Source organism: Gadus chalcogrammus, chromosome 16, assembly GCF_026213295.1.
Source record: "Gadus chalcogrammus isolate NIFS_2021 chromosome 16, NIFS_Gcha_1.0, whole genome shotgun sequence".
NCBI lineage: Eukaryota > Metazoa > Chordata > Actinopteri > Gadiformes > Gadidae > Gadus > Gadus chalcogrammus.
In genome coordinates this window covers 15,523,074-15,548,728 of record NC_079427.1, presented here as the reverse complement: position 1 = coordinate 15,548,728, position 25,655 = coordinate 15,523,074, and the positions used below count along the sequence as shown (strand labels likewise).

The 25,655-nt window shown below is 43.8% G+C and overlaps 2 protein-coding genes and 1 pseudogene across 2 annotated transcripts; 2 read left to right on the top strand and 1 right to left on the bottom strand.

Annotated features, from left to right (window-relative positions):
* Nucleotides 1–574: 574 nt before the first annotated feature.
* sarm1 (sterile alpha and TIR motif containing 1) lies at nucleotides 575–6,872 on the top strand. The gene is made up of 8 exons (XM_056611729.1): nucleotides 575–1,699; nucleotides 1,842–2,460; nucleotides 2,863–3,075; nucleotides 3,173–3,264; nucleotides 3,941–4,267; nucleotides 4,782–4,971; nucleotides 5,381–5,502; nucleotides 5,778–6,872. Exons 1-8 carry the CDS (start codon nucleotides 1,242–1,244, stop codon nucleotides 5,887–5,889), a joined length of 2,133 nt encoding a protein of 710 aa, XP_056467704.1. The 5' UTR covers nucleotides 575–1,241; the 3' UTR covers nucleotides 5,890–6,872.
* slc46a1 (solute carrier family 46 member 1) lies at nucleotides 6,270–11,255 on the bottom strand. The gene is made up of 6 exons (XM_056611730.1): nucleotides 10,704–11,255; nucleotides 10,202–10,593; nucleotides 9,592–10,088; nucleotides 8,753–8,836; nucleotides 8,176–8,332; nucleotides 6,270–7,794 (listed from the first exon to the last, which is right to left on the bottom strand). Exons 1-6 carry the CDS (start codon nucleotides 11,010–11,012, stop codon nucleotides 7,740–7,742), a joined length of 1,494 nt encoding a protein of 497 aa, XP_056467705.1. The 5' UTR covers nucleotides 11,013–11,255; the 3' UTR covers nucleotides 6,270–7,739.
* Nucleotides 11,256–11,899: 644 nt separating this feature from the next.
* LOC130405634 (solute carrier family 13 member 2-like) lies at nucleotides 11,900–17,521 on the top strand (annotated as a pseudogene).
* Nucleotides 17,522–25,655: the final 8,134 nt, after the last annotated feature.

Sequence of the window (25,655 nt, the reverse complement as noted above, 5' to 3'; positions counted from 1 at the left end):
GAGCAATAATCTATTTTGATTGGTAATCTATGAAATGATATTTGAACGGGAATTGATCACGCAGGCAAGGCTACTTCATAATTTTTTTATTTTTTTAAATGGGCTAGATTCTTTAATCGAGACTATGTTCACGGTTTATTTGTCCTATTTCTGTGGTTCTTTGTTCCAGCTCAGACATTCGAACATTTTTGAATGTCATGTGACATAAGGTTGGAGCCTCACTGAAAACGGAATAGTACCATACTGGCCATCACTTGATAACGTAAACCACCTACGATAGTAATGTCAATACAACAGCTATTTAAGGCCCTAATGAATGGGTTTCAGGATTAGACTGTGTTTGTGGTCCGTGCCCTTTGACATTGCAACTCCTGAAAGTAAATAATCTTTTAAAAAAGAGTTACAATTAAAAAGTGATAACAAATAGTTAGAAATAGACACACATAATTGATTCTGAAATTCCTGAGATTGCCTGATACAGAAGCAGGCCAGTCGCGGCTCCACCTCAGCCCCACTAGGGGTCAGAGTTGAGACCCTGAGCGCTGACGCGTCCTCTGACGCACTGTCTGGGAGGCTGTTTTCATATTAATTGACTGGTACTGCCAACGGTTGGTGCAGGCTCCTGGATGCTGATGGTAGATGCTGACCAAAGAATGCTATTGGGCAGGAGTCCGATTTTTGGATGATTGAATGGAGAATATTTTTTAATTCATAACAAAAGAACAGTAACGTAAGCGGTATCGATGCGATGGAAGCGGGACTATTGTTGTCAGGATAACGTGGCACCTCTAGCCGACGACAACAGGGATTATTGTGCAGTGATTCTACTTCTCCTCCTGGAAATATTTTATAACGTTACATGATCGGTCTAATGGACATGTATTTCTACCTGTAATTAGAAGTATCAGTTCAGGTCATAACGTATTGCTAGAATCTACCAGACAGGTGCAGAGCTGTTCAGGCTGACGCTAACACCTCAACCTTTTGTGCAACGAGGCGATCCACTTATCTCCATACATGACATCAACACAGGGTGATGCAGATTGGTGAACGCGTTAGTCATCCTCTCGTACACCGAGGACCGGTGTTTTGATTTCGTCTTGTGTGTACCCTGAACACGTCGAGGAAACAGACCTCGGTGGTTGAGGGCCTTGGTCCACAACAACCTTAACTTCCGCTGACGGACTCAATCGCATCGAAACAGTGGATCTGCTATACTTTTATATGTTTGATGTCAGTAGATGCTTTTGTCTGTCTCTATCTCTCTGTGGAGGCTGTTTCGACACATCTCCATCATGTTTAGCTCAGAGAGACTCACAGTACCAGAATACGTCAGCCGTCTGCAGACCCGTCGCAGCGGCGCAGAGCCCAGAGCCGTCTCGCCGGGCATCAACGCGGATGTTCAGGCGGTACTGGAAAGTGTGATTCCTGCGCTCCGTTCCTCTATCAAGAGACTCAAGTCCGCCAAAGATACAGAAGATTTAGATGAAACGAGAAAGGCCATCGCGGAGATATTCCAGCTGGTAGAGGAGGCCTGGGTATTGCCCGCTGTAGGCCGTCAGGTGGCTGAGGACATTTGCAACAGAATCCGTCTGGATGGGGGATTGGAACTGCTCCTTCAGCTCCTTCAAATTCCTGCCGTCGAAATCACGTATGAGTCGGCAAAACTGCTTGAGCAGATTCTGGTGATGGAGAACAGGTAAGCCCAACTAAACAACTTTCAGAAAATCAACAAACAAACCATAATGACTTTCTAAAACGTATCTATATGATAACAACATTTAAAGTTCATACGTTGTAACCTGCTCCTTACACCATTGATATTCTTCTTCTTGGCACAGAGACTATGTGGCGCGCATGGGACTCGGGGTCATTCTCAACCTGACCCGGGAGCAGGAAGACGCCCAGCTGGCCCGCAGCGTCTCGGGCATCCTGGAGCACATGTTCAAGCACACGGAGGAGACGTCCGTCCACCTCATCTCCAACGGCGCCCTGGACGCGCTGCTCTTCTGGTGCCGCGGCACGGACCCCACGCTGCTGCGGCACTGCGCGGTGGCGCTGTCCAACTGCGCCATGTACGGCGGCCACCGGTGCCAGCGGCTCATGATCGAGAAGCAGGCGGCCGAGTGGCTCTTCCCCCTGGCCTTCTCCAAGGAGGACGAGCTCATCCGCTTCTACGCCTGCCTGGCCGTGGCCGTGCTGGCCGCCAACCGGGAGATCGAGGAGGAGGTGGTGGCGTCGGGGACCCTGGAGCTGGTGGAGCCGTTCATCTCCTCCCTGGACCCGGAGGACTTTGCCCGCAGCCTGCTGGACAGCGCCGACAGCATGCAGGGGCGGACGGCGGCCGACCTGCAGCACCTGCTGCCGCTGCTGGACGGCACGCGGGTGGAGGGGAAGTGCATCGCCGCCTTCTACCTCTGCGTGGAGACCAGCATCAAGTCCCGCCAGCGCAACACCAAGGTACCCCCCCCCCCGTCCTTACTCCCTACTAGGGCTGAACGATTTGGGGAAATAACCGTATTGTGATTATTTCGACCAATATTTTTGAAGTTCCTTCTGTTCTGTTTTATATACCAAACAAGCAATAAATCCTTCTATAGTCTGACCAACACAACATTGGAAGCAGTCAACATATAAACTGCTCTTTCCTTTAGGCCAGGGCTGTGTTGAGATAAATTGATATTTATAACATCTTTATTTAACTATTGAAATGTAAAAGATAAATGAATACACATCTTACTGATCTCCAGTCAGCAACAGTAACAAATTTGATTAATTGTTCAGCCCTACTCACTACGTAGCCCTCAAACATTGTGATGTTTTTCAACTGTTTTCCTTTGTGAAATGAATTCCACAATGCAGATTTTCCAAGAGATCGGAGCGGTGCAGAGCCTGAAGAGGATCGTCATGTACTCCACCAACGGCACCACGTGTTCCCTGGCCAAGCGGGCGTTGAGTATGATGGGCGAGGAGGTTCCCAGGAAGGTGCTGTCGTCGGTTCCCAACTGGAAGAACTGTGAGGTGCTGAGGTGGCTTCAGCAGGTGGGCTTCAGTGCCTTTTGTGACCGCTTCCAGGTGAGTTGTGTTATTCACTGAAGGACCATGACATGTGGTTATGTTTAATGCAACACTGGATTAATGGAGGCCCTTCCGTTTCATGTTTTTAATCAAGGAGCTCCAGGTAGACGGAGACCTTTTGTTGAACATTACAGAGCAGGACCTGGCATCAGATTTGGGAATGACTGCCGGCCTCACGCGCAAAAGGTTGGTGGTAATGAAGACAGCACCGCTAAAAAGCAAAGTCTGATGTAGTTCTGCAACCATTATTATCATAGTTGATTCAACAAATTGTATCTATTTTTTTGTGTCCAAGGTAATGTCTTAGATTTACTTCATCTGACAAGCAGCCATGATAAAACAAAACAATTAATTTTATAATGATCCATGAACCAACATTTGAAATGAACTGACTAAGCAGAAAATGTTTGTTAATTTTACTTGAAAATATACTGAAGAATAATTCTACTAACAAATAATTGATTATCCAAAATTAGATTTGATACATTTTCTGTTGATTGACTGAATAATTTACTTATCATTGCAGCCCTATGATTGCTGTTATTATATCATCATTAAACAGACACTTAATGCAAATGGCTTTCATGAGCATGCTATGGGTGGTAATGCTAATATAAGTAGGATATTTTCATTCAGAAGAAAGACTATTATCTCTCCTTCTCCCCTATCCTGGAATGTGATTTTAAAATATAATAGGTTAAAGTTTCTGACTTTCAAGGCTGAACATCTACATCTGACGTCTGTCTTTCATTTCAATTACAGATCACGTTCTGTTACATGAACTATGCCGGCTCTTCTGTTCTGCAAATTTTGAAAATATACATCATTGCACTTTAAATGTCCTAATGTCCTAAATACGCAGGTTCCTCCGAGACCTGCGCGTGTTGAAGACCTACGCCAACTACTCAATGTGTGACCCCAACAACCTGGCCGACTGGCTGGCTGAAATAGACCCCCGCTTCAGGCAGTACACCTACGGCCTGGTCCAGTCGGGAGTGGACCGCCACAGCATCCAGAGCCTGACCGACCCGCAGCTCCATCACGACTGCCACATAGAGAACAGCTTCCACCGGACCAAGATCCTGGCTGCCAACCGCAGGCCCCTCAAACCCTGCCTCACAGATGCCCAGCCCCCAGGCCCCGACGTCTTCATCAGCTACCGGAGGACCACCGGCTCCCAGCTGGCTAGGTCAGTGGGGCTGTTACATAGAAGGCCTGGGGAAGTTAAACTATGCATGGAAGAAGCAGTTAAAACACGTAAAGTAAATTAATCGGGGTTCGGGATAAAGAAGAGATTATAACACTACTGGTGTTCCTCATGAACATACTGTATGTCCGCATGGATGTTTGACGCAAATGACTTCTACTTAGAAAGATTATCTTACATGAATGTATCAGGGTATTAAGGTATCTTTTGGGAGATATGTTTCAGTGGCATTTCCAGAGCAATTTCTTAAAATGTCATTTTCTTTCTGTATGATAAATGACAGACCAATATTCAATTATTGAACAATGACATGTTAAATGGCGACATACAGAAATTAACTCTTTATTTTACAGGGGCATATAAAGCACCTTATCAACCCAATTTCGATGGCAATTGTAATTGGTGGTAAAGCCCCTGTTAATGTCTGAGCCCGGGAGTGTATCCAGGATCATGTTTTCTGTCACTGACGCTGTTGTCGGCCCCGCCCCTCCCACAGCCTACTGAAGGTTCACCTCCAGGTGCGGGGCTTCAGCGTGTTCATAGACGTCGAGAAGCTGGAGGCGGGCAAATTTGAGGACAAGCTCATTCAGAGTGTGCAGCGCGCACGCAACTTCATCCTGGTGCTGTCTGCCAACGCGCTCGACAAGTGCATGGGAGACACGGGCATGAAGGACTGGGTTCACAAGGTCAGCACACAACACCGCTGCATAAAGACTTCAGAAGGCATCACATGATCAGAGCCCTTGATTTACAGTCTGTTAGATTCCATCTCTGCAGCGGGCGAGCTGCCAACACACACTGCACGGTGCCAAGTGTAATCAGTCGGGAAATAAAAGATGCACATGAAGGATAGACAACGCAGTTATCCTTAGAATCTATTAATCGAAAACTGAACTGAAGATAGATGAGCGACCATTAAATGGAGGTTGAATGGAGGAACATTTAAGTTTAAACATAGCATGTCGACCATGAGCACCTCTTCCGCAAGCTTGGCAGCTCAAATATCTCTAAAGGACCTCCACAATGATACTGTATCTAAACATCAATGGTGGAGTTGCCAACTCTAAAAACATTTCACTCTTTTATCACTTACAGGAGATTGTGACTGCCTTAGCTGGGAAGAAAAACATAGTTCCCGTCACTGATAATTTCATGTGGCCGGAGCCCACATCCCTGCCTGAGGATATGAGGCCCATCCTCAACTTTAATGGCATCAAGTGAGTCTCGACAATTTGATTTTCTCCCAATTTTTGAGCCATAACACATTTGGATTGAGGTCTCCACGTCACAGTGCTGCCAGTGGTTTAATGGTAGAACTCAATTTTACAGTTTATTCTTTAGCTCGTTTTTACTTTATGCCGTGTATATATATAGAAATTGGACATTAATTACCTCAGGGATAATGCAGGACATTTGAGTGGATTGTTCAAATGCTACGCGGGGGAATATGGGTGTTATGCAGGTACTGATATTTAACCCTTTCAAAACACAGGTGGTCCCATGAATACCAGGAGGCCTCAATTGAGAAAATCTTGCGCTTTCTGAAAGGAAACCAAGTGGACGGCCCAGAAGGCAACAAGGAGCAGAAGCAGAAACAGAAATGAGCACGTTAATGACCAAAGCTATTAACCTAACCATTAAATCCCAAGTTAACGTTGCCTATACTGCCAACGGCTCAGTGCGCATGTGAAGACGCAATGTTATATTAAGATTGTCTGCTTATATCCAAAATTTAAACTGTGGGATTTCATTAGGTGATACTAATGGCAAAAACCTTGAATTGAATTATCCTTTGGACATTGTGTACAGTCTAATTCTCAGGTAAATAACATGCCGTCCAGTTTCTTTCTGATGTCCAGCCTACTACTCAGTAGCTTTTTTATTATTATTAGTTCATAGTTAGTTATAATGAACTAATACATTTTATTTCTTTCAGTTGCTCCTTAAATCATTTTTTTTACTTCAATATGTGTTTCATGTTCTTCAAATGAAATGCAGATTGTTATGGTTATGTTTGAAGCGTTGTCAAAAGGTCTGTTATGAATAACCCTGTTTGTGAGTCAGCAGTGGGACTAAACAACATAAAAACTAATCCATAAATCACACATAGTACAGGTTACAATAGAGTATGCTTCAGGCAATGAACACATCTGGAAACTGTTCCAAAGATACAGTATTCATTCCAAATAGATGTCAGCTTTCCTTCCATGCTATGTTGAGGAATTGCTTCCTGGCTTGACATTAGAAAAATCCTTCCTTGCTAATGCTATCAGATTGCATCTTAAATTAACAGGACTGTAAAACCAAAAACTCACTAAAAAACAACCAGCAATACCACCATACTGAAGCTTGGAGTCTACAATGGTAATCAAAACAATGCAGTCTTTTCTTTGGATACATATGTAACACTATGTACCAGGAAATGTTTAAGTTGTGATATATGAGGTCAATATATATTGTTCAATAAAATAAGATACAAAATAAAATGTATTTTATTGCAATGCTTTACAATATTTGCCTGTGCAGTTTCATACAGATCTCTATTCATCTCATCAAATGTTGAACTAGATCACAATAAAATGTTTGGCTGAACAATTGCATAGCTTTTACAAAATCTGGTTGTACAATGTACAAAAAAAAAGTGCATACATTTACATTAGAATTAAGGTTCTAATATGAAGATTAACTTTGGCAAATCCCACAGATACATTTGACAAAACATGTTAGTCGCCTAAAATTGTGAAAAAAAGTATTCAGACAACCACATAGTAGTTCCCCGACTTCCTCCGCCCTAACACTGTGCTCTCCACATGTCTGCTATGCACCCCTTGTGCTCCAGGGCTATCCGATACTTGGTGTTGGAGCAATCAGGACTCCACAGGGAATTTGCTCTGAACTATCCGTTTCATTTGGAGGGAGCTTCAGATGTAATTTGGTAATCCCTGAATGGTGCTTATGCTACTTAGCATTTAAATCCCCCTGGTTTAGTTACTAAGCTAACTGATGGTCAGACTCAAACACAGATGAAATGTGTGCCCACACACTGGTGCCCATCAATCTGCTATGACACCTCCTGTGTTATATTGGATCAATAGTATAACTCAATCTCACCAAGTCCCTTTATATTCAAAGAAAGCAGCTTTAGGCTTCACCTTTGCACCGTTTTTTGCATTGTCTTGATATAATTAAAAAGGAACATATTGCTCTTGGGGTTAATATTTAAATCAGCAATGATCTTACCAAAACCTATTCACATTTAGTTTAAAAAAAGTTTTTTTATGCAGATTATTGCTAGTTTAGTTTGATTTTCTTTGGTTTGATATGTAGGAAAATCAATGAATCTGCAGCTCCAATCCCCCCCCCCCCAGACGTCATGGTGGTATGCAAGTGCACTGACATCCACGCTGAGACTGTGGGTCAATGATCAGATATACTGGTGGACTTTGGCTCTCTGTTAAGATTCCCTGGCGTCTCTGTTCTCTCTTCTTTCGTCCAGACACTCCAGGCTCCTAGAGACAAACAAAATGGCGGTGACAATTATATTAAACACCGCCACAAGTCATCTGGCAGACTCTTTAAAATGTAACATTTTCTTTGTTAACTTGGTGTTTCTCAATATGAATTATTCAACTGATACAGCATTCTGACAGAGTGCTATTAACCACAAAAAATTATCCATTCCTTTGCTCCTCTCTAATGAATCCTATCCTATTATCTATTATCCTCATATCATTTGAAGCAATTAGTGAGCTACAGCTTTTTAACATTGGAAACAGAAAGAATGAAATGTCTTGTTAATTTGTGAATTTTTACTTTTAATCACATTAAGTACAATAAACCTGGGACCTGGTTCATCCCCGTGTCTCTGACCCAGGTGGTCGTTCACCTACCCGATGATTCCAGCAGGGATGAGCAGGAGGATGGCACCGAAGAGGAAGGGGAAGCCCTTGAGGAGGTGCAGCGTGGCTGGGTAGATGGAGTTGAAGAGGCCGCTGGCCACCAGAGACGACAAACCCTCCACACAGGCAACCGAGGCAAACAGGGCACCTGGAACCAAAGGTACATGGTACGTCACACCTGCCTTTTGAATACCGTACAACTGTACAATGTTCAACAGCGGTCACATTAAGGCCAAAGCAATGGAAAATCTATGAAAACACAGAACTACACTAAGCTTTCCTTATTAGATGTAACCGTGATGTTCCATTTCAGTCCCAAGAGTCAACAGATGTGCATGGTCATTTACACTGCCCAGCCTCCAGAAAGTAGTAGTCTGGCATCATTCTTTCTTTTTGTTTTACTTTACTAATGTCACTACCAAAAGCTTTTTCCACTAGTTTTATCCAAGCTGATTATTAAAAATAACATGTTGTGTTCCGGTTCCTAGAAGCCATATCAAATACATACAAAAACATATGTGTCTCAATTGCAAAAAAAGAAATGCGGTGTGTTTGATCCCCTGCTGACCTTGTTCTGATGGGCTCACTAGCTTGGAGAGCTTGGACCTGAGCACCGGGGTGGCAGCCATGTAGAGGAAACACAGCCCATAACCTGGCAGGGAGGCACCGGTGTGGACTCATTATCACAGTCATGTCATGTCATGTCATGCAGTCACGGTCATGCCAGCGTTTCCTGACTAGTACTCTGTTCCTGATGAACAGAAAGAACATGACAATGGATCATCTAATGTAATCTAAGCTTTTGGAGAATCAATGCCAGAAAAAGAAACCAAAAGTAAACCAGACCAACATCCTTTGATTAATAACTGTTGGCTACGCTATGCTACTTTTTGTTCCGCATTAGGACACCGTCCAAATGGAAAAGGAAAAAGAAAAGTCAAAGTTGTCAGACAGAAGGTTTAAATGGTATGTGGTTGTGCTCAGTTACTCAGTTACTTTGTGTGAACCAATATGTGTGCTAATATAATTACAGAAACAAATATGATAATGTAAGTTTTCTTAAAGATGGGGATTTAGTTGAGGAAAGACTGAAGAAAAAGGACTGAGTCCCATATGACACTGAACATTAACAGGGTTGGCTCTTTTGGAATGGTTAGCAATAGTAACCACTTTTACTTTTGAGCACTGTGTGTTTTTGGCAGAGCACCCTGGATGCCCGCTTTTACAAAAAACAAAAACACACGTTCTACAACCTGCAAAAGTATTCAGTGTGACCAGCACCTAAACGGCAACACAGTTGAACGAGTTGAACGAAGGTAATTGTAGGAGAGTTGCCAGCTCTTCTAAAGAAGCACCGTAGCCTGAGAAGCGACAGGTCGTAAGGCGGTCGTTATCCGCGTCTCTCACCCGTAAACATGAGCTTTGTGTTGTCGGCGAAGGCGATCACCGCCAGCCCGACCACGTTGGAGGCCAGCCCGGCGACGGCCACCCAGGAGTCGACCACGCACAGCTGCAGGAGCCTCAGGCCCAGCAGGCTGCTCAGGTAGCCCAGGTGCTGGGCCGCCGAGCCGTAGCCGATCAGCGCGGGGCCCCAGCACAGGGGGGCGCTCAGCTCGTAGAGCACGTAGAGCTCCCTGCTGCCGAAGTGCACCGTCACCACCAGGAAGAAGCACAGCGTGTAGAGCCAGAGCCTCCGCCGCCAGGCCCAGGCCCCGCCCCCTCCTCCTCCTCCCCCCTCCGCCCCGCCACCGCTCCCGGAGTAGAGGCGGTAGATGGCCCGGTGGTGGCGGGCGGTGAGGAGCTTTGCACTGGGGTCTAGCGTCACAGACTCGGGGACAAACAGGTAGGCGTACAGGCCGGCTGCCAGGTTGGTGGCTAGCACCAGCCAGAAAGGGTTGATGTACCTGAACAAAATGAAAAGATGATGACTAACTGACAATGTAATTATATTTTAATTTACGATTTTGCTCATGGGTTCTAAATCTTGCAGAGGAGAATAGGCCTGAGGCCAGCATACCCCTGGGCCCGGCGCCACTGCCCGCCGATGATGCTGGCGAACATTCCCGCCAGGCCGAGGCACGCCTCCAGCACCGCCACCCGGAACGTACGAGACCTTCGGTCACTGGTGTCGGCCACGTACGAGAAGCAGCCGGCCAGGATGGAGTTGAAGTCCCCCGAGAGGCCGCTTAAAAGCCGCCCCAGAAGGAAGTAGGCCACGGGCAACTTCTGGTACATCACCACCAGGTACACTACCGTCTGCAGAGCCAGGCCCACGCTGGGCAGGATGAGGACAGGTCTCCGGCCGGCTTGGTCGCTCCATGAGCCGAGGAGGGTCGTCACCACCGCTCCTACTGCAAAGCCCCCCAGGTTAATGTACAGGTTCCAGTGGGCAGTCAGGGTCTCCACCTCCTGAAGCAAGGTCAAAACATTTGAGAGAAAGTTATGTGCAAATGAAAACAACCTCAAAACTGTTGCATACACTTCCTTTTACGTCCAATTACACAGAACACTAACACTACCTTTTGAAGAGGGTCTGGGTCCGCCGAGGTATTGCCGCACCCCCCGCCCTTGGTACCGTTGTATCCCAGATCCTCGCTGATGCGCTCCCATAAATATTGAGTGGACAGAGGGGCTTGGAGAGCTATCGAGAACATGGCAAGAAATAAGACTGGCTCAACAGACAGGCCGAAAGGACATGCAAATGGAGGACGTCTGCAACTATTTCTCTGAAACTCTACCTCTTCGTTTGGTGAAGAATTTGTGATTTCATCGTCCGAGGATGTAAGGTTATCCGTGGGCAGGATGGCTACGGTGTCCCGTTCTTCCATGTCTGACTATACTCTTTGTTCAACACAAAGTCCAACACCAGTAAACTATTGACGTTTACTGGTGTTTACTTCTCGACGAAATACATGTTTCTTCTCCAAAGTGGTTTGATGCACTGCCGTTACCTTAATCAATCATATCCAGAAATTGGTTTAATTGAGGAACGCTTGATTTCAATAAACGTAAACAAAAAGTAAATGTATTGACGCAGACGCTTGCTCGAGTCTTTCACGTATGTGTAGAAAAACCATTCACCGAATGATGTCGCCCCGTCTGGACAAATGGGTGTACTGCACGCCATAATATGGAGACATCATGTGTATAAATTATTGCAATACAAGGGCAGACCCAAATACTGCACACCTCAGTTAGATAAGAGTGGATGTATATTTAGCTCAAACATCTAAGTTAGTCTATACAATATTACCTGTATATCTCAAAAGCAAGAAAACCAGTGTTTAAAAAAAATCGTAGATAAAATAGGCCTCAAATCAACATCTTTTCAATATGAAAAGGGCACAACCACCCAAAAATATTATACTTTATGCCAGAATACATTCTCATCAAATTGAATCACAAGAAAATGGATATACTGGGAAAATAAAGTATCAAACCTCTACTGCAGGCGTGGGTAATATACAATACCCATTTTAAAATCATGTTCAAATTACATCTCTGCCAAGACTGAGGTTTTCTTGAGGTTTGCCTATAAAGAACCCATTCAACCCATTGAATGAATGACAATAGTTGCATTGTTGCATGCACACAAACTCACTCTGAAGGGAAGGGACGTCAGCAAATGCCCGCTGGCTTCAGCTGACATGGATTATTTTCCACATCACATTTCTGGCACTGGCCAGAAAAGGAAAATTGAGATAACTCGTATGCGATGGCGTGGGCAAGTACATAAACAGCACCACCAGCCCTGGAAGACGCAAGATGAGCGTCATCAAACTAGTCCTCTACCATGCTTGTTGACATGGCACCCCTAACACAAAGGGCAAAGTTATGACTACAGCATCAAGTGTAGCAACCAGAAGACAATTGTTTTGTCCGGAGGGGGAATACAGAACGATTCTCAGCTGTTTTAGGAGCTAAAAGTACCAGTCCCTTGCCAAGGTGAAATTGAGAGATGTTCCTTTGTAATAGGATGCAAGTAAAAGAGGTTAATGAGCATAGAAAAAATAAACATGGACAGACATAACTTGAGGGCCAGATTGAAATGTCTGTCAGTCGTGGCTGTTGGCATGCTTTACATGACCTGGAGGAAACATGTTAAAGTTATGCACGTTTTTAAACAGCTTGACACTGTGGATAATATGACGACTGTGAACACTACGACTGGAGCTGTGACTTATAGGACCAATATGAAGCCTGGTTCATTGCCACTGCTGGGGTCTATGGAAGCAGGGACCAGACTTTGAGCCGAACTCCAAACCGGTTCCTTTCCTTTTTGGTGGCTACAGACCTAGCCAGGAGATAACAAACATGTCATGTTCATCTCATTCAGCCACACCTGGTCCCCACGTACAGCCCATGATGCCTTGTTGACCCTTGTTGAGTGTCATTTCAGGGCCCTAAATCAAAAATAAAGTGTATCTTGGATGATAGCAACTCTATCAATGCACTTAATGCAATTCATGCAAAACCCACCAGCTCAGCAGAGAACAGAGTGTAAAGGACATCTTATTCCAGGGATGACAACATAGATGGTTTGTCTGCTGCCATACGGATTCACAAAGTGTTAGAGTTGTCTTGAGCAGTCTGAAGACTTTTACAAGTCGTATACTGTGCTTCTTGATAATTTATTTAATAAGGGAAATGGCATGACCATGCTGAAGATCATGAGGACTCCTTCAGCAACCTTCCTATCTGGACCATCTTTGTGGAGCAGGAATCTGCCTCACTACCAACCTTTTTGCACCTCAATCTGGTCACTATTCCAATCAATCGAGGCAGCACCAGCTAATACGCCTTCAGTAGTCTAAGAAAATGGGCACTATACACAAAATACATGTAGATATTGTATCAGTCTATTTTTTTCAATAGCCTAACTTAAGCAGCCTTATAACTTCCAAATTGTTAAAGCCTAAAAAGGATAAGCGTGAATAACACATTGACCGTTAAACAATGGGATACTTTTCTTTTAAACATTTAAGTGAGCCAGTATTTTGGAGAGCTCCGCTCCGGGGACACACATCAAGTGGGACTCGGATCACTTTTTGGCAAGATCACCGAGCGGCTATCCGAGCAAACCAAGGAGGGATCAAGTACCAGCTTTCGTAAGTCAGAACCGTAGACCAAGTTATGGAAGTAATGATTTTTTCAAAGGACATAAAAATAGTGAAACAGCGTAAATGGATACCATGGCTACAGATGAAAATATAGCATACACAAACCGGTTTAGAATTGCGAATATTTACTAAAATAGTGAGCAAGCATGTATTAAATAAGTTATTCTGGAGACTGAAAAGGGTGTGTGTGTGTGTGTGTGTGTGTGTGTGTGTGTGTGTGTGTGTGTGTGTGTGTGTGTGTGTGTGTGTGTGTGCATGCGTGTGTGTGTGTGTGTGTGTGTGTGTGTGTGTGTGTGTGATGATAAAGCTGAAAACTGCTGAAGTTCATAATGTGATCATCAGATATAAATACAAAAGCATTATTGAGCAATCTTCTCTCTGAGCAAATATGTGTAAAGGCTATACTACAGACTATAGAGTGTGTATACTTTATCCCCCCAACTCTCTTTTGAAGTTGCACATAACATTCTGTTATTTCCCTGTTCTCAGCACGCTGCGTATCAATCCTACCCACCGGGGGACATAGCCGGCTGTCTGCGATGGATCTGGCAGAGCTACCTGCTCATAGTGCTCACCCCTCTCGTCCTCCTTCCACTGCCACTGGTCCTCCCCGGCCTGGTAAGACCCGATGTGTCTGTGTAGGACCCAAATTCTAAAGCGGCTTTCATCCAAAAAAGGGTTGCTTTACCGCCATCTGCTGGACTGTCCATTGGCCCATCTATTCCGGCATTACTATGCCATGCGTAAACGGGCGCAAGACGGAAATGTTACTGAACGTGCTGCATGTGTGAACAAACCCCGTAAATAAATAGCAATGCCTGCAATGCTATCCCAGTAATAAACGGGGAGCTATGTGTGAAAGGGGCTTTAGAGAGGTCGTCTGATTGACTTATTATTGTTTATTTTTTAACATTTATTTTCAAAAATAGTTCTGAAATTGCTTTACCTTGAACAGACCACCTTGCCATTCAACAATTGGTTGGTGGAAGATCACCACAGATCTCAACCCTCGTTCTCAACCCTCGTTGATTGGCTGTGTGTGTCTCTGGTTTGGCAGGAGGTTAAATGTGGCTATGCTGTCATCCTGATGGTAGTGTAGCCTACTGGTGTACTGAGTGCCGCTACCACTGGCCGTCACCGCCTTGCTCCCGGTCATCCTGTTCCCCATGATGGGCAATCAAGGTAGGTACATATGTTGTTCATTTCTAGTCTTTTAGTTTGAAACTCTACCAAAATGAGAGGCAAGGAAATACACTCTCATCGTTTTCTATTTGTAATGAAAGCTTCAATAATTTAGCATGGCAACAAATATATGCACATTTCTAACTTTCCTGGTTAAATAAAGTTTAAAACAATTCAAGTAAGAATGCATCTATCTTATCTCTGCTGTCAATTGCAGAGTTATTCAAGGAAAGTGGTCAAATCCGTATATCTTTTTAAGTTACTTTATTTGTTAAAGTATTTCGGTATGGTAACTATGGAGCAAAAGGAGAGGAAGCGTGTCTAACACGTGTGAGAGAAATAACGTGAGCATCTTCGAGCCACGGGCAAAAGCCCATGTCCCTCCGCGGCTGTGTATCTATCGTCTCTGGCCTCTTCACTTCGAATCACCCGCTAGAGGCCGTCAAGTGGGCGTGGCCTATGTAGTGGGCGTGGCCGGGGTGACGTAATGGCTCCGCCCCTGTCTAAAGGTGCTGCCATCTGTGGCTAAAGTAGTTATTGCAGCTTAAGTGTTCGATCCTGCTTCCTAGGGGCTATGTGGGGGCAGCTCAGGTTCTTAAAATACGTAACACAATATTCAGGTCTGCGTCCAGTACATCAATGACTCCAACATGAGGTTCATCGGCAGTCTGATAGTGGCGATCGCCGGGCAACGCTGGAACCTCCACAAGAGAACGGCCCTCAGAGTTCTGTTCCTTGTTGGGGTGCAGCCAGCCAGGTAGCATTACCTCACCCTCCCGCTCACCCTTTCACCTTCTTGCCCTCTAAACCTGCTATGAATCTTCTCAGCTCAACTAGTGAGCTTTGTGCGGTTATTTGTATCATGCTCAATGAAAACAATAAATTAGACATGTTTGAAAATAGTCTATTATTGTTAAAACCAGACTCATGGCTTTTTTGGTGTCAAATTGTGTGAGCAATGTTGAGTACCATTTTTCTTTCAAATTCAATAAAAAAAAAGATCTCTTCAATTCAAGGACATCGAGACATTTTAAATCCCTAGACATTTTTACATTTCTTACCACTTTTGCGCCTAAAACTTCCCTCTGTAGAACCAGGGAACATTCAACAAAGAATCCGTTCTCTTCCCTCTCCTTCCCCCCAGCCTGCTGCTGGGCTTCATGCTCATCACGGCCTTCCTGTCCATGTGGATCAACAACACCGCCGCCACGGCCATGATGCTGCCCATCGCCCACGGCGTCCTGTGACCGCTGCGAGCTGTGGAGGGCCAGGCTGACCAGAGGGATCGCTCCAAGATGAGCCAGGAGAACTGGGCCTTTGAGCCGGACGTCCCCCAAGAGAACCATGGAGGCAATGAGCTCGAGTCTGAGGAGAATGCAGGTGGCATTGGTACTAGCAGGGGTTTGGTTTGCCTGGATGCATTTTTTTTGTAGTGGAGGATGGCCCCTTGAGATGAGTCATCTTGTTTTCGAGGGGGGAGTCCAAACTTGAAACTTGGCATGGTTTAGTGCTTTGCTTACAAAGAGAAGCTGTCAAGCAAAAGTAATTTATTGTACTCTAATCTAATATGAAATCATTGGTCTTGTTTGAGAATGCAAATCACTGACCAATGACATCAATGATCCCAGGTCTCTGGGACTTTTCTGGGATTTTGAAAATATAAAATAGCTTAGTGTGAATGTTCCTAATGTTGTTAAAAACATGTGTAGCTTTTGTTGTTAACTCAAGGGTTGATCATGATGCGTCACCTGAACTGAATGGTGATTGTGACTCAATTACCTGAAATACTTGAGATACTTTGTGGTTTCACACTTTTTTTGGCTTTGGGAGGACTAAGAAACACAACAAAGACACTGACAGGGAACATGATTTCACAAGAACGTGTCGTGAACTGCGCAACCCCGGGTAGTTAAAGTGGCATTAGGCTTAATGGGATAATGGACTTGCTTATTTATTTGACACCATGCTTTCACACGCAGCCTTTTGTTTTATAGTGGCTGATGCGGAAAACCCTGATTTAAAGCAGAGGAGAGCGAAGCGGGAACTTAAGTACTTGGTCCTCTCTAAAGGCATGAGTGTGTGTTACGCTGCCAGCATTGGAGGGATGGCTACCCTGACAGGGACCACACCCAACGTCATCTTGAAGGGCCAGCCTGACACTTAGGAGCTTCCATGATTATCTTTTCCAAGAATGAATAAACACACACACACACACACACATACATGCGTGAATTGGCACACACACACACACACACACACACACACACACACACACACACACACACACACACACACACACACACACACACACACACACACACACACACACACACACACACACACAATACTACTACTCACAGTATTGTATAATAGTGTGAAATATACACTTGGTCATTGTAACCCATGCTTCCCTTCCCGCAGACTCTTTCCTGGAAACGGGGACATCATCAACTTTGCGTGTTGGTTCTGCTTTTCATTTCCGACCATGTTGCTGATGCTAATTTTCTCCTGGCTATGGCTGCAATTCATGTACTTGGGCTTTAAGTAAGTATCATGCACGGGGTGGTGTGGGAAACATGTAACGACATGGCAAGTTTGAACTCCAACACGATCTATAAACGTCTCACCCTACTGCACATGCCGCCTCAGCATGAAGCAGTCCTTCGGTTGCGGCAAAAGGAGCGCGAATGAACGCGAGGCGTACCAGGTGATGAAGGAGGAGTACAAGAAGCTGGGCAGCATGGGCTTTGCTGAGGGCAGTGTGCTGGTCATATTCGTGCTCCTGGTCTTCCTCTGGTTAACCCGTGAGCCCGGCCTCATGCACGTGTGGGCCTCCACACTGATCAACAATGAGAAAGCATACGTGCTTAAGTAACGCTCACGTTTTAGTGAAAACTTTATGTTCATGTGTTAATCTCTCGCTCCCCCTGATTTCCAGTTATGTGACGGACGGCACCATGGCAAACGGCACTGTTTGCCACGGTGGTAGGTTCCCTAGTTAGGATTGACACTGTATGTTTAGAGACATGGGCTACGCAGAGGGACTATTAAAAAGCATAGTGTCGTATCTAATGTCGTATCTCATAATTTCTGGAAGGTGTTTGTGTTTGTGTGTATGTAAGACCCATACAGCTCTGTAATACTAGGCTGACCTCACCTGGTCAATTAACAAATGTGTTTTAGTATGGAACCTCTTAGTTCGTTTTAGATTTCCAAGTGGAGTAATAAAAGGATGTCGACCAATATGCCTCTGAAGCTAATTGGATAGGCCTAATAGATCTACACAAATCAGAACAAGGAAATGTGTCACTTATCAACCACAGCAATCTTTTTTGTAATGAAAATGGCTCTCCAAAGGGCCCTTCACAGCACAGTCATCGTAATGATCTGCACCGTATTAGATAAACAGTTGGCATTGGTCTGCTAGAGGTCTTCTCAAATCTGTCTGAACCGGTTTGGGGGCGGAAGCAAATGCCAGGGCAAATACAACATGAGCTTTCTGATTTGTAAGATTCAGAGGCGAGAGTACTGTTAATTACCATGAGCAAAAACCTATGACAAAGAAAAGCACCAGCATTTCCATGAGGAAAATAGTATCCAGGCCACTTGTTTGTTTTTGTATAATTATTACAGTGGTTACATTTACTGGTTTTATTAAAACTGATTCCAGTGGGAAACAACCCGTGACAGAACTCAAGTTGCACCACAGTCAAACACCCATGCCTTACACTGTCAGGACTTCAGAGAGCGTACAGACCTTTGATCGGCCCGAGGTGGAAACAGTGCTTAAGGATGTGTGTTGGTCCCTGGATCCAGGATAAATGACCCAACACTCAACACAGGTTCTCTGGTAACTTGAGTTGAGCGTTGACTACTCGTGCCATTTTATACTCCGTGGCAAAAAAGCGTGTTTTGTACACAAAGAGGATCCATGGAAGATACGTTTAAAAGCATGAAGCCGATTCTGTGGCGCCATTGATTGCTGTGTGCCCTATGGTTTGTTTACCATATTTCTATGAGAAAGATTAAATGATAAACTCATAGATTGAGTATAATATGGGGTCTAAAGCTAGTGGTAGTTACATATCAAAGCAGTTGAATGTACTCCTTCAAACAGCCACCTGCGTTTCAGAAATCATCAAAGTGACATGTCTTTGTTTTATGAGGAACCTTCGCTGTCATGCTGTCTCATCTGCAGACACTTATCGTTGAGTTACCGCAGGAATTCTGTTTATAATCACTCTGTCAATCTTTTGGAGAGTTAATAATAAATCTCGGTACGGTATGCGGTACGGTGAATCTATGTAGATGGTGGACGAGTGTGTAGACAGGGACATAGTGAATGTCATCATCGTCGTCATGGGTTTGATGGTGTGTTCATTCATTCACCCATTTCATTCACTCTTCCTTTTAATATGTCCAGGAATTTGGTCATTCATTATCGCATTCATCTATTCATGAATCGGGTACCTTCGTTCGTTAATGTAATTGGTTCATCTATTTAAAGAATTTCAATTTATTGTGAATTGAGTCAAATCCAGTTATTATGTGTGCAGTCATACACTGGCCTCCGTGTGTTGAGTGTTGTGTCTGGAGACAGCTCTGGTGGTGACTGGTGTGGTTCTGTGTGGACAGACCTCTGCACTGTCTGTTTTGTTGGGGTCTCACACCTCTGCGGAGCATCCCTCCTTCCTCGTCTCCCTGGTGAGGCTGACACACACACACACACACACACACACACACACACACACACACACACCCCTCCCCTCAAGACAACATGGTGTGCCTAACGTGTTCCTCTTCCAGGCGACTGCCGTCAAACTGCCCCCGCTCTATGTCCTGCTGCCCTGCACCCTCTGTGCGTCCATGGCCTTCATGTTACCTGTGTCCACTCCACCCATCGCCATCGCCTTCTCCTCAGGGAACCTTAAAGGGGACATATACTCACACCACCAGGTGTGAGTGGGATTAGCTTTACAAGCCGTTTTGAAAATCTGCCCCATATGACATCACTAGTGGGCGTGTCCACCGACTGTAGATCTGTGCTGGATAGATCAATCCACCAGCCGACGCAATGGACTGAAGTAAACATTGCTCATCTATCCAGCACAGATCTAGGTGGACACGCACACTAGTGATGTCATATGGGGCAGATTTTCGAAACGGCTTGTAAGGCTAATCACACTCACACCTGGTGGTACAATATGTCCCCTTTAAGGCCATGGACATGGTGAGAACCGTCTGCCTCTCCGCTGAGGATGGCCCATTGTTCATGAGCTGGTTTGCTCCATCAAATAAGATGCGTTTAGATTATACACTCAATTATCTAGATTATCTAGATTTGCCAAAACGACATATTTTAAAGATTAGTGTAGAATATTAGCAGTGTGTTGAACATCAGTACTTTTTTGCTTTTATTTTCATTTTATTTAATGTATTCTCATTGTTCGCCTCTCTAATTCCTGGTCAAGGCAGGAGTTTTTCTGAAAGTTTTTTGGATTATATCCGTCAACATTGCGCTGAAAACTAGGGGTACCGCCATTTTTTACCTGAACAACTTTACTGAATGGGCCCACGTCACAATACACATCCCCTAAGCAGAAAAGGTTGGAGAAACAACAACCTGAAGAGAAATGGTGGACAGTAATGACAAAAGCAATGAGGGAGAAATGCTGTCACATCTTACTTATCAATGGGGAAGAAGTGAAGGAGGGTCACCGGCTCTCTCTTTGCAACTCTCAAATCGTACCTAAAGCAGCTTAAACTGACTTATTGATATCACCCCACGGAAATATCAAATCTAACTTTACCCTTTTTATCAGTTCCAATATCGAAATGTACTTCAATGCTGATATCTATGTATTAATGTCTGCATTTTGACCACGTACAACTACAATAAATCCTAAAATGGAAATAGGATGATGAAATTGTAATTGTAGAAGTCCTGATCAAGGCTTTATTCTGACCTGCCCGGGCGATATGTAATACATCGACCATCCATCCATCCAACCATAGCTATGTTTCCAGTTACATTGGAAAAGAAAAACGAATTGAACAGGTTCAAAGGGGTGAGGATGATTTCATGGGTTGAATTTGAGTAAATAGAACAGGGAGTCCAGGCACGGTGTCCTATTCAGGGCTGGGCAGAGATGGGTTTGAGTTGTTTTGGGTGAACCCACCTAACCTGTACATTTCCCATACTGCTGATCAGCTCATCATGGTCTCAAAATGTTTCCATGTATTTCTTATCTCTTCTGCTAAATTCATAGAATATATTGTTGCAGGCAACCTTTTTGTTGCTCAGAAGTGAGTAGTATATTTTATAATATAATATGAGATTTATTGGCTGCTAGGGAGGCCTGACATCACCTCTACCTTCAAACCTACTGTTGTTTTAGGATCATTTTTACAAGACAATGTGTCAGTGTCAATCAAGCTTTTGTTATTTATTGTTTCTTGACATGACTTGACCTGACTCTCGGATTAACAGTAGCTTTTTCATTGTGGATTAACTCAACTGGTAACAAATATGTACAATCATGTGCTCCGCTTGAACATTATTGCTAGACCTAAAACATAAAACAGAAGTATTTCCAAAGACTATTATATTATATCATGATATAAGTTTACCCGGAGCAAACTACTGTATAATTTGTATTATTAAATTTCTTTCATATTGAATATCTTATCAAAGGACAATAATGTTTAAATATAGCTGCGAGCAGCAATGTGGGTGTCAAGCATAATCGGACTCGGTAGGCTAATTCTGCCGGATGGACGCAATCGGCCAGGGGGCTACATGACGACCGCCTCGGAAATCGGCAATACCGACAGCCGGTGGGATGAGTAAATGGGAAAAGGACCCCACCTAGAGGTAAGGGCGCCATGCAGTCTGCCTGACAGAACAAATGTCACAAATACATAGGGGTATTCGGAACAATATTCCTAAAAGAGCCACAATGTAAACAAGCATCCGTTCTGGAGGTGGTTCGTGAAGCATCTAATCCATCGGGAATTGAAGTTTATATTGTAAATCGGCGTAATGGTAAATATAGTCATTGTTGTAGTATACATTAAGTACCGCTTGTCGCCACACGAGTGCAGTGTCTACCCATTAATGAGCGTCGTCAAGTTTGATTGGCTGTCACGGCCAAACGGTTTTGAATTTGAGAAAGCGGTTTGATACATTTGTTCAGCTTGGTCGGAAGATCATATATGCCAAGTTCTATGAAGATTGGACATTGTAGTGTTCTCGTGCAGTGTGTTGTAACCCTGACTTAACACCGAGTTAAACCGTAGCCAATGAAGACAGAGTCGTAGTAAGGTTGACCATTTACTGTCACAATTCCTCATTAACAGACGGTGAAAACTGCAAATAAAAGAATACAAAAATACTGAATGTACATTTGACTAAACAGCATGTTGTACATAGTTGTAAATAATAATATAAACTGTCTAACACTGCATGAAGACATTCTGATGCCAATTGCATTGATTTTAGTTTGTACACAATTGCTAACCAAAACGTTTTTAACAACACATCAAACATTATTTTTAACTAAATCCACTCTAATATATTATCTTAAACATGTCTTGCATTGATTAAACAAACTTACGGCATTGCCTCTTAGATGCTTTCATGTGGATGCTAGCGGATTACAATCAGAAGATGCACATGTCTGCCATTCCTTCTACAGAGGTAAGATTTTTAACAGGAAATGACGTCACAGGAAGTGACTAAACCGGAGGTGACATAATCACAAACCTAAAACGGCAAAATAATATGAATTTATACATTGGCTTATTTTAACTGTAAAGTAATTATTCACATCCGTTTTTACATATGCATATTTAAGAAATCAATGTAAGAATATTAAATGAGTGCCAGGAGAGACAACACAGACATAATTTGTGGCCTGTGGAAATGTTCAACTGATTTTGATAACTTTCAACATGGCGGCCAAGTTCTGATGCAATGAGAAATAATTCATAAGCTACATAAGGAGGTCTGGCAGTATCCTCAGACATTAAAAATAAGTTTGAAATGTACTCATGTGAAGAGAGAGGAGTCAAAACACATCGACATTAATAACAGCGCCCCCTAGAGTTCAAATATCACCAAATTCATTCAGTGTAAACTTTATGGGGCCATGGGTCTATGTACTAAGGTTGCTTATGATACGTCAAAGGGCTGCTGAGATATGGGCTTACATCCGGTTTGGCGGCTACTTTGCCAAATTTGATTGGCTGTAGCGGGCAAACGGTTTTGAATTTGACAAATCTATTAGATGTTTTGTATCAAGCATGGCCAGAAGATCATGTGTACCAAGTTTCGAGATGATTGGACAAGATTTGTGATAGAAGTAGCATTTTGAGGGTTTTTGACATAAACCAAGATGGCGGACATATACGTCATGGCGCAATGACGTCATAGGGTGTGTTGAACTGGGCTTGGTTCAAGGAATCCAATGATACCTGGTTTGTGAATATTGGTCGAATAGGTCGAAAGTTATGAACATGAATGCATGCCCAACTTTGACCTGTTGGTGGCGCTAGAGCTGTTGGGCTAGCGACCTGAGATTGGGTTAATGGGCTAATGGGGCTGTCCTGAACCAGTGTGCCAAATTTCACAACTTTTCGCCAAGCGGTTCTATGGGCTGCCATTGACTCCCACTGAAGGATAATAATAAATATAGCTGCGAGCAGCAATGTGGGTGTCAAGCATAATGGGACTCGGTAGGCTAAATATGCCGGATGGACGTAATCGGCCAGGGGGCTACATGACGACCGTCTCGGAAATCGGCAATACCGACAGCCGGTGGGATGAGCATTATTTTACCAAATGGGAAAAGGACCCCACCTAGAGGTAAGGGCGCAATACAGTCTGCCTGACAGAACAAATGTCACAAATACATAGGGGTATTCGGAACAATATCCCTAAAAGAGACACAATGTCAACAAGCATCCGTTCTGGAGGTGGTTCGTGAAGCATCTAATCCATTGGGAATTGAAGTTTATATTGTAAATCGGCGTGATGGTAAATATAGTCATTGTTGTAGTATACATTAAGTACCGCTTGTCGCCACACGAGTGCAGTGTCTACCCATTAATGAGCGTCGTCAAGTTTGATTAGCTGTCACGGCCAAACGGTTTTGAATTTGAGAAAGCTGTTTGATACATTTGTTCAACTCGGTCTGACGAACATATATGCCAAGTTCCATGAAGATTGGACATAATTTGTGGCCTGTGGAAATTTACAACTGATTTTGACAACTTTCAACATGGCGGCCAAGTTCTGATGTTGCAATGAGAAATAATTCATAAGCTATATAAGGAGGTCTGGCAGTATCCTCAGACATTAAAAATAAGTTTGAAATGTACTCATGTGAAGAGAGAGGAGTTAAAACACATCGTCATTAATAACAGCGCCCCCTATAGGTCAATGGTCACCAAATTCATTGAGTGTCACCTTAATGAGGCCATGGGTCTATGTATCAAGTTTGGTTATGATATGTCAAATGGCTGCTGATATATTGGCGTGTTTCCGGTTTGGCGGCTTCGCGGTCGAATATCATTGGCTGTCGCGGTTATTTCTGCAAGAAGTAATATATGAGCTATATGGGGAGGTCTGATAGTATCACTAGACATTGAAAATAAGTTTTAAATGTACTCATGTGAAGAGAAAAAAGTCAAAACACATCGACATTAATAACAGCGCCCCCTACAGGTCAAAGGTCACCAAATTAAATCAGTGTCACCTTTATGAGGCCATGGGTCTATATACCAAGTCTGGTTATGATATGTCAAAGGGATGCTGAGAAATCGGCTCACTTCCTGTTTGGTGGCTTTGCCGCCAAATTTGATTGGCTTTAGCGGGCAAACGGTTTTGAATTTGACAAATCTATTCGATGTTTTTCATCAAGGATGGCCAGAAGATCATGTGTGCCAAGTTTCGAGATGATTGGACAAGATTTGTGATAGGAGTAGCATTTTGAAGGTTTTTGACATAAACCAAGATGGCGGACATATACGTCATGGCGCAATGACGTCATAGGGTGTTTTGAACTGGGCTTGGTTCAAGGAATCCAATGATACCTGGTTTGTGAAAATTGGTCTAATAGGTCGAAAGTTATGAACATGAATGCATGCCCAACTTTGACCTGTTGGTGGCGCTAGAGCTGTTGGGCTAGCGACCTGAGATTGGGTTAATGGGCTAATGGGGCTGTCCTGAACCAGTGTGCCAAATTTCACAACTTTTCGCCAAGCGGTTCTATGGGCTACCATTGACTCCAATGGCAGCATAATAATAATAATAATAATAAGAATTCGTACAATAACAATAGGTTGTCTCGCAACAAAGTTGCTTGACACCCAATAATAATAATAAGAATTCGTACAATAACAATAGGTTGTCTCGCAACATAGTTGCTTGACACCCAAATATAGCTGCGAGCAGCAATGTGGGTGTCAAGCATAATCGGACTCGGTAGGCTAATTCTGCCTGATGGACGCAATTGGCCAGGGGGCTACATGACGACCGTCTCGGAAATCGGCAATACCGACAGCCGGTGGGATGAGCATTATGTGGGAAAATGACCCCACCTAGAGGTATGGGCGCAATACAGCCTGCCTGACAGAACAAATGTCACAAATACATAGGGGTATTCGGAACAATATCTCTAAAAGAGACACAATGTAAACAAGTATCCGTTCTGGAGGTGGTTCGTGAAGCATCTAATCCAGTGGGTATTGCAGTTTATATCGTAAGCGGGCGGAATGGTTAATAGAGTCATTGTTGCATTATGCATTAAGTACCGCATGTCGCCACACGAGTGCAGTGTCTACCCATTAATGAGCGCCGTCAAGTTTGATTGGCTGTCACGGCCAAACGGTTTTGAATTTGAGAAAGCTGTTTGATACCTTTGTTCAGCTTGGTCTGAAGAACATATATGCCAAGTTCCATGAAGATTGGACATAATTTGTGGCCTTAGGAAATTTTCAACTGATTTTGACAACTTTCAACATGGCGGCCAAGTTCTGATGTTGCAATGAGAAATGATTCATAAGCTATATAAGGAGGTCTGGCAGTATCCTCAGACGTTAAAAATAAGTTTGAAATGTACTCATGTGAAGAGAGAGGAGTTAAAACACATCGTCATTAATAACAGC